Raw genomic sequence first — 9729 nt, forward strand, 5'->3', positions numbered from 1 at the left:
CACTTCAGCAGACTTGATTAATCAAGCCTGCTCCGATGTGCTGGAATTACAGAGCGTCAGAGCACCCTCGGTGCTCGTGTAAAGGCACTTCATGTTCCAAAGATCCATGTCCCTAAACACATTCTGCAATCCAGGAATTACACAATCCCTGGTTGTAATGCCTAGAATAAAGTCTTTAATTCAGTTCATTCAACACAGATCAGCCCACAATGGGTGGAATAGAAACTGCTAATATTATAGCAACCCATTTCAGCCAAGCCTCCTACCTCCATTCCACAACACCCTACCTGGTAGGAATTACCCTGACAATCCTGCTCCAGGAGTAGCGAGAAGCACTGTGGGACAGATGTCTCTGGATTCCTAGACTATGCTGAGATGATCACTGATTTGCATGTATGCTCATGCTAAAATGACTCTACCGTGAGTAGGTCAGCTGGGTGGAACATGCAAAACCCACAGAGCCATGGCCAGGATTTGAAGGGTCTATTCATCACATGAAACAAGAAGTATCTGCACTGAAGTCCTGGACAGGACCAGCAAATCTGTTCCTTATTTCCATTACAGAATCACCGAATGTTAAGATTAGAAGGGACCTCACAGGTCTTATCCAATCCCCAGCATGAATGTAGGCTGTGCTATTCCTAAAGCAGCCCTGCCCAGTGCTTTTCCACCCTCTTCTTGAAAGCCTCCAACAAAGAGGGTCTTAAAACTTTCCCGGGCCAGTTGTACAAGTGCTCTGACAATATCCATTTTGCTTCTGATAAAATTATGGTTGAGAGTCCGGAGCCTTGCAGCTTAAAACATTCTCCCAGGCAGGGAGTCCAATCCTGCCTTGCTGAGCCTTTGAATGAAAAGGAGCGTCTGGCAAAAAAAAAGAAAAATGCCCATTTATTCTTATTTAATTCCCAGTCTCTGGGCCTCTGTAGAGGGTCTCACCATCTCCACCATTTCAGAGCCCTTGGTGGAAAGGGGTGGAACAAGAAAGGCAAGAGTTCATGTATGGATTGATGCACAGTTTCCAATTGTCAATTTAGCCCCTTGAAAAGAGCAGGGAAGCATCTTTTGCCTATTTCCAATTCTATTCATGTGGCTATTAGTGGCAATAAGTCCTCAAGCCTCTAGCACATGAGATATTAACCTGTGCTTAAGACATTTGCAGAAATGTCCCATGCCTTGAACACTGCTACAGAAAGTCTGGCAGGGTAAAGAAGCAGGTACAGATTGCTTCAGGAGGACTGAAGGCCAAAGTGTGGGTTCCCATCACTACAAGTGCCTAACAAAGCAAATAGACAACTGGCTCAAAAACCTTAGACCTTTTGGTGTCATGAGAAAGTTAGTTTTCACAGCTGATTTGTTAAGAAAAAAAAAGCAGAGAAGTCTCCTGAAATGTAATTCCAAGCTGTCCAAAGACATGATAAAGGAAGCCAGCTGTGGCCCCTGGATAAAAAGGTTGGAAAGTACAATCTGTCTGCATTGCTGCAAATCTCAGATGCTATCCCTTGCACACAATGCACAGCAGGCTTACATGAATGTGTGCAGTCTTTACCTGGACACCTGAAACTCAAGTTCAGACTAAGTTTAAGTGCATGCGAGCTGGACTCACTCACTGGTCACTGCTGCTTTCCAGGAGCAGGTAGTATATTTTTGTCCCCCACCTCTTGCTTTTGAGGTTTGCTGAATACAGTTTGATCAGGGATTTCCTTTGCAGCACTCTATGCCCACACAAAATAGGCCTGGATTAACTTTAGCCAAGGATGCCAGGAACAAAAAAAACCGCTTGCTCTCTGTCCCCGTGGGAGCTGGAAGCAGGGAGAGCATCAGTGGAAAGCGACCTCTTGTTGTTCTCTCTTGGGTTGTACCCGGATGAGGAGGTTGGCTCTGACCAGCGAAAGAAAGAAACTGTGGCCTTAAAAACACATTTCATTCCTGCTGTTTGGTTCCAAGTGCCCAAACCGCAAACACCCAGCTATTGAATGCTGCAGCTCTTCAGGAGATTCCCAGTTCTCAGCCAGATCTTCATATTATTATTATTTCAACTCTCTCCTCTCCTGCACTTCCTGTGAATGGCTTTGTCAGGACCTACGCTCCATCCCTCTCTGTCACAGGTTGCTTGTTTCTCCTCCCAAGTCCTTCAGGAAGTTGTCCTCCTATCTTTTTTATCCCTTGTGCTACATCCAGTCAGACCACAGCGGATGTGTCTCCACTTTCACAAACTTTTCTGCCTTTCAATGCCATGGACCATGAATTTTTGAATGGCTGTGCCCAAGCCAAAATTCACTTCCTACTGGCTGTCTTCTTGGTGACAACTGCTCCACCTTTGCCCTAAAAAGCTGCTGTTGCCACCGAAAGGCCAACTTATCCCCATTTCCTTTTTCTCTGCCCCATCTCTCCAGAGGACTGCATGCTCTTGTACCTCAGTAATATGCTTATTTTTCCAAGATCTTGCAGGGCTTACCCCACTCAACCTGACCTTTCTCCATGGGCCATCTCTCTGCCTCTATCTTTTCTTTTCATCAGCTTCTTCCTTTCAAGAGATATTTGGCCGTCTTCAAGTTGATAGTCAACAAGACTCTCTCTAGCTTCCACTTGTGCTGCCCGGTCGCTTCACATGATCCACAAATATTTCCCTTCCTTTTTTTAAGGCTTGAAAAACTTCTGGAAGCTCAACACACCCGTCTTCTACTCACTGATCCTCTTGGTATTTTTAAAAGTTAATTCTCTCCTTGCCCATCAATTGCTAACTTCTTCCAATCATGGAGATAGACGATACTTCGTTGTATGAACGCTGGCCATGTAGCCCTCAGGGACAACACCAAGTTGTGCTCCTGTGACTCATTCCCTAACACCCTTTATTGCCTTGCACCTTTGAGTTCATGATTCACCAGCCCTGTAGTGTGAGCTTTACAGCATTTTGGTCTTCTCTCAACCATGCCTCAAATTCTGTGGAGCCTGTACTGTCACATCCCTGCCCTGTCATACCCCACTACCCTGGTACCGTGATAAACTTCAAATAAAGAAAATGTTTCCTTTCTCTCTTCCTAGATCAGCCTGCTTGCCCTGCTCTACTGCTCACCGCCAGCCTTGGTGAGGGGCTTCTCTCCATAAGGAAACCTCCCATGAGACGCATCCAAAATCAAAGGTCTTTGTAATTTGTCTGCTTCTTAGACATTTGAATTGTGCGTTTGTTCTGCCTCAGCTCAAAGGAAGTCATCCCCCGTAGGCATAAGTGAAGCCCAGCTCTCGATACAAGGATGTGACAGAGTTAAGCCCCAGGGCTTTCAAATTAGGAGCCACTGTGAGATCTTAGGAAGAAATCACTTGGCAAGTACTGCTTTCCCTGAAGCTTGCTTTGTCCAGCTGTAATGGGGAAAGGAAAGCTGACACCACCCCTCCTCGTAATAATAGCACCAGCTTTATCCACTTCCCTTCTCCCTCCAGTCAGGGCTCATTATCTCCCAAGAAAGCCACCTGGAATGCGGCCCCAAAGGGAACTGGACTGTTTAAACCACTTCTGTTTTTCTCCTGCATACAGCTCACCTGCTCACGGTAAAAGGGCTGTGGTTATGAGTTACATCACGGCTGCAGTGTGGAGCCAATTCAATCCGATCTGCTTTCAGGTTGCAATCCCTGAAGTAAGGCCAAAGGATTCTTGGTTCATGCCCTCCGTCTGGTATGGACAGCTATTCTATTCCCTAACATGAAGGATCCTCGGTCTCCCACATTGCCTGTGCAATCTTTTTGGCCAGAAACATGTACCAAAATGGGATGTACCTGAAGTGTAATATGACCAAATGGGCAAAACTGCTGAAAAGTGCTAGAGGTGTTCACATGATCTATGGTATTCTGGCAGCTTTGAATCCAAAGATCTCTGCCCAACACAAGTACTGCCAGTCTGCACCATTAGACCAAATGGGAAGCCAGGAGTGCAGGCTACTCATCTCTCTCTCAAGTTTGTGAACAGAGCCAGGATCTGAAATAGTTGCAAGCTGCAATCAGCACACAGACAAGTTCCAAATTCAGTATTTTTACTTTAAGAACCAGATATTCCCCATCACATGGATGCTTCCTTATTTCCTCATCTCACGATTAGTATTTTTCATTTAACAATTTGACAGAAATAAAATACACTGCAGTAATACCAGTGATAACGCATTTACTCCCACTTGAAAGACTGCCTTTATTCTTTCATAAGTCACTTCTAGCTTACAGCTCTATTGATCACAGGTGAGGATGAATGGAATATCCCATGATCCTCTGGGATAAATCCTACATATATATATATATTTTTATATCCACCAAACAACTATTTCTAAAACTCAACAAAACAGGTCACCAGGGCAGCACTCCATTGATTTCATGTCCACTTATTCTTCAGATGCTCTGTTGAATGCTTGATCAATAATTCAGCAGGCTGTGGGCATCAGAAGCCCCGAGAGGCACTACCCTATCTCCCACATAAGATATGAGAGGTGCATTGGTTACTGAAGAGCTGAGGGCTCATCCAACCTTAAAGCTGCCACCCCTTAGGAAATGCACCCTTCAACACTGGAGAAGCTGGGCCATATAGTAGCCACATCCTGGAAATCAATGGGAGCTGAGACTTTCCCAGATCAAGACCGGGCCCTTCAAGAACGCTACTCAAATTCTGGCCTGGTGCCTTTTAACATCATGCTCCTGGATTTAAGTCAGCCAGTTATGAGCCCAGAGACAGCTTTATCATCTTGCCCTTTGGTGTTAACTCGCACGATATTATGGCATTAACAGAAAAGCAGTTCTGCTCCGGTGCTTCAATGCCCAGGAAACCCTTCCAGAGATGACTCTGCCCACTGGAGTTTTACATTATTATCCACACTCTTGTCTCTCAGATTTCAAAACAGGTCTTTATAAAAATCCTTTAACCTCCTATTCCTTTCATCCTCCCCTCCTCATTCCCGGGAGATACCTCCAGCATGGAACTTACAGTTCAAAAAGCCTCAGCGTCTGGAAGAGCTGCCACGACAGCGTGGTGAGCCGGTTACCAGAGAGGTCTCTGTAAATTAACAAGAGAAAGAATGCTTGGTTATTAATTCCCTCGGTGCTGGATTCTACAAGGTTCATCAAACCTCATCATTTCCACTCCAGTTTACATTTACAGGGAGATAGGCAAGTAGTTTGAAGACCCAACTTCAGGCTTAGGAAAAAAACGTTATGAGACTAAATGCAAACTTTCTATCCTCCTCCCACCCCTCCCGCAACCAAACAGGGGAAAATCAACTGTATATAAGAACTGTATATATGACCCAGAAGGTAAGCCAGCTCTAAACAGCATGGCAAACCAATCATTCAGCAAAGCTAGTGAAATAAAGGAAACAAACAGTGGCAAAGAGTAAATGTCAGCCTCTGAAATTCTGTCAGTGGTGACAATCTGAGAGGTTAGTACTAACTCAGAGAGTCAGATTTTTAAATTAAAGCAGATCGGTGTGTTGGCAGTATCAGTTAGACCTGTACCACTTGCACCATGGGCTGCTACTCTAGCTATGGAAAACAATCGCCATCTGGCAGCACTCAATGCCAGAAGCACAAGAGTGTAAACCTGTTCGGTTCTGTCCAGGAAGGTTTTAGAAATCAGCATCCCTGCTACATCACCTGAGTCAGGTAAAGGCCTGGGAAATAGTGGCATGAGAGGAGGAAGAAGAGGGATGAACGATCTGGAAACAAGAGAGAGAGACCATGGGACAAGGCTAATTCAGAGAGGATGGAGCATTATCAGGAAGGCAAAGAAGCAAGAAGCTGCCTTTGACTTTTCTTTTTTTTGGTGAAGGGAAAACAATAAAGAAACAAAGCTTGTAACAGGCAAACTGTTCAGCCCCACCAGAGGACACAGCTTTATACATCCCAAGTGGCTGCCCAGTCTAGCCACAGTAGCAATGAAGTGCCATCACACAAGTCAAAGCCGTTGCACTTGAAAAGACTCAGCTATGGTAAAACTGTACTGCAAAAATGAGGGAGACCTCACAAAGCTTCAAGCCATTATCACCATCATGGATAAGCAGTAACCAAATGCAAAGCCCTCCTCTAATTCACTCTGAAACCCCCGCATCAAACTCCATTGCACTTTCATGTTTTCCTCAGCAAGAACCCAAAAGGGTAGGACTGAATTACTGGTGAACCCCAAGTCTGGACACCAGTTAAAGGCTAAAACAATAAATGTCACTGAACCTCATGCCTATTGCCAAGACTCTCCAGTCACAAAACCACAGAGAAGCCTAGGATCTCAAATCCTAGCCCCTAAGTGCAGGAGGCAGGACATGGTTACACCACCTCCGGCAAACCTGGGAGCACATTCCTGGAGTGCTGATAGTGGGAAAGCCAACCCATCTTCCCTGCCTTGCCCATCAGCAACAAACTACTAGGGAACATGATCTGCAGAGTGGAGCTGCTTCAGGATTTGCTCCAATCCAAACACTGGGTCCTGCACCCTTATTATCCATCATTAGCAAGGCCCTGCAGGTCCTCAGTCCCTCCCATTAAAGCTGACCCTTTGCTTCTCATTACCCCCATCCCCAACTGTTATTCTTCTCCTTATTTTAAGGCGGTCACCACTGCCCTCACCACCCAGGCCTGTGCAGCTGTGGTAGTGTATCACATGTGGCTGCTCTCTGGCTGCACAGACCCTTCTTGCTGAGACCCCCTTTGCTGTGAATAGCAACAAAATGCAAGGGATGTCAACAAAAAACCCAGGGCCTCATTAAATTAACTGCCAGCAAAAGAAGAGATGGGACAAAGGGAGGAGGTAGCACAAAGGCAGCTCCAGGCAACTAAGTCTGCTAAAGGCCAGGCACTGGGAGCCTCGGTGGAATCAGAGAAAATGCTAAACAAGACTGAACGCAGAGAAGCAACTCCGAACGCCAGCTCTGCCTGGGCTTCGTAAGCAAGGAGGCTATTCAACTCAGGATAAACAAGAAGACCATGCCATGAGCAGGCTAGTATAGTTCAGAAGGGTAAGGCCTACAAGCCCAACCTGCCTTTGCTGGGCAGAGAGGTTCCTTAAGGGGACTTTACCTATTCTGCCTAGAAGGATTCCTCCCTCATGCTCTCACAGGGAGTCCAGAGCCCATGAAAACTTGACACTTGCTACATCTGAGCAGCCAGCCCTCCTGAGAAATCCTGCCGCAACCAACCAGTCCCTTCAGCCCAACCTTCCCAAGACCAGTGGGTCATCCAGCCCTCCCAGTTGGCCCACTGGCAGGCTCTGTGCTTTAAATTATGAGTTGCACAACAAAGAATGCAAAGTCCAGCAGAAGGGAAATGGGGCCTTTAAGTCACTTGTGTGTCAACCCCAATTCTAGGTTGCGGTGGGACTTAAAATGGCCATGACAATTTACCACAGCCCCAGTGGATAATCTGATTTACAGCAACCTCTCCTGAAAAGGTCAGCTCTAGAGTTCTGCAGGTGGAGCCCGCGCACAATGCCTCTTTACAGAGCAAACCATCTCAATTCCTCCTCATCCCCTTTGGCTGGGGGCCAGCTCACACTGATATCACCACACTGAGTGGGGACAGGATGACACCAATACGTCATTGCACTGTGGCTCCAAGACACACCGCATCATTCTGGGCACAACCACAAGCTGTTTATTCATGCAACTAAGATCCCTCCATTCCCAGGGTGCTGGAAATATATTTCTAGCTTCCAGAGTGCAAACAAAAAAAAAAAAGAAAGAAAGGCTAGGATGTGCAGACAGGAAAAGCTATTATATTGATAGCAAATAATACCAATAGAAGTGGTCAGCACAGAACCATTACACAGCTGCATGCATCTCTAGCAAAAAAGTATAGTTAAACTATTGCAGCAGTAAGCTGCTTCATTGCGGGGAGCGGGTCGATTCAGCTAACCTGTATTGCTACAGCATCATGCAGACATAAACAGATACAGCGTTGCAGATGATACAGTTAAAAGGCTCCTTCAGGCCTGTCACACAGGACACTTAGCACATGTTTTATTTAGACTGTAGCAGGCATTGCTGTGCCATATTAAAAGTTGTAGCATATTCTGAAGAGTTGCATGATAATGCTTACCATGAGCTCAGCCCAGTCTGGACAGGTTTGGAGCTGGCTGTGTCCACTCTTTCCTCCCTCTCCCCACCCCCAGATACTGTCCCCAGCACTGGGTGCTACAGCTGGCACAGCTACTTGTGGGGACGTGAAACCTCCACACCCAGAGCCCATGCTCTCCCTGCCACATGCCCAGCACTGTCCAGCCCAGGAGTGCCTACCCCTGGCACACCAGGGCAAGCCAGGCCTCTGCCACTGGGCAGCAGGCAGAGTGAGCCACAGGGAACCAAGCCTGGGAAAGGCTGCTGCTCTTACCACTGCGTGGGCCACTGCGTCTCTGCCACTGTCATTCTTGAACTGATGCCAATGCAGTACCAGGGATGGGACGGACAATCAGCTGATTGCCAGCCCCAGCACCTGAACTCATATGATCCCTGTGGAGCAGTCAGATGATAGCCAAATGTGTGTTACTTAATATGATGCAGAGATACTCCTCTTACAAAAAAGTTGTAAGTTTGCTATAACCCAATCACACCACTTAGCAAGTTTTACTGCTTGAATATACAGATGCTCATGCTATACATGCAGTTAACACATTCTCAGCATAACATGAGGTATGGCTATTTGTCTAGACCCATATAACATAGCCACAAATAGCAGACGCAGCCTGGCAAAGAGGGTGGCAGAGCCCCTCATAAAAGGCTCAGCCTCCAGGGGCATCACACAGCTCAGTGAGGAAAAGGTTCAAAAGACCCTGCTGCTCTAGGAAAATCAGATGGTAAAGGCTTTGCAACCCCCAAGCACAGACAAGGCTCTGAAAAGGGGATGGATCCATAAGAGAGATGTGGGAGAGAGAGATGCAGGGGAGAGAGCACATCTTGCTGGAAGTGTCCTTTCACAAAGGTCATGTTTTGCTACATTAGGCAGAAATGTCAAGAGAAAATTGGATTCTGAAAGAGGAAAGAAAAAACAAAACAGGCTTTCCACGCAAATAAGGAAGCAAAAATAGCATGATTGTGTTATTAGAATTTAGGGCACAGCGAAATGGAAAAAGGAAACACCCTCCCTAACGCAAGGAGTTTTGCCAGGCAGACGCGCTCCTCTTAACTTTGTCCGTTCTCCATAACCCTCTGAGAACTAAAAGCAAGCCAGGACAAAAGGAGATGCATCACCACTTGCTCACATCTGGCAGGAAACGCTCCTTCCGAAGGGCCGGGCCACCATCTGATCCAAAAGGCAGCATGTCGCACCCGGTGGGGAGGGACACACACTCGCAACTTCCATCTTGGGACTTCAACAAAGACACATAAAAGGTGGGAGGTCCTAGGCAGTAAGGACAGGATACTCCTCACTTAGCAGTATCACTGATCTCCAGAATGTACTTGGTAGCCCTAAAGCTTGCAGAAAATTTTTTTTTTTTTGTGATTTCCTAGTTGATCTAATAAAATGTATAATTGCTGAACCAAGAGTACTAGATTTTTACTCATCTCAAGAGGTTTTTGGGGAATTCTTTGGGTTTTTTTTTTTTAACAAACATTAAATTAAAAATACATTATTATGGTTGCAAAGTTAAGCACTCAGATGTTGGAAAATGCCAGAATTGAACCTGTGGAAAGCTCTATTTGCTCCTCTTTGTGTGCATGGACGATGATCCAGTCTCTACTTACATGATTACATTCTGTTTTTCCTCTGGGA

The 9729-nt window shown here is 46.1% G+C and overlaps 1 protein-coding gene and 1 long non-coding RNA gene across 5 annotated transcripts in view; one reads left to right on the top strand and one right to left on the bottom strand.

Moving 5' to 3' along the window:
* Window positions 1-9729, bottom strand: part of NTRK3 (neurotrophic receptor tyrosine kinase 3) — a 306856-nt gene that overhangs the window by 260295 nt on the left and 36832 nt on the right. For all 4 annotated transcript variants that reach the window (XM_019504056.1, XM_019504055.1, XM_019504059.1 and 1 more), the window contains exon 3: window positions 4961-5029. In XM_019504056.1, the coding sequence (XP_019359601.1) occupies window positions 4961-5029 (69 nt within the window). The remainder of the gene's footprint in view (window positions 1-4960; window positions 5030-9729) is intronic.
* Window positions 4960-9729, top strand: part of LOC109288502 — a 13746-nt gene continuing 8976 nt past the window's right edge. Inside the window, exons 1-2 of the long non-coding RNA XR_002095170.1 lie at window positions 4960-5031; window positions 7329-7334. This is a non-coding gene — a long non-coding RNA (uncharacterized LOC109288502). The remainder of the gene's footprint in view (window positions 5032-7328; window positions 7335-9729) is intronic.

The sequence above is a fragment of the Gavialis gangeticus genome, unplaced genomic scaffold (assembly GCF_001723915.1).
Source record: "Gavialis gangeticus isolate Ggan-Ray unplaced genomic scaffold, GavGan_comp1, whole genome shotgun sequence".
Classification (NCBI taxonomy): domain Eukaryota; kingdom Metazoa; phylum Chordata; order Crocodylia; family Gavialidae; genus Gavialis; species Gavialis gangeticus.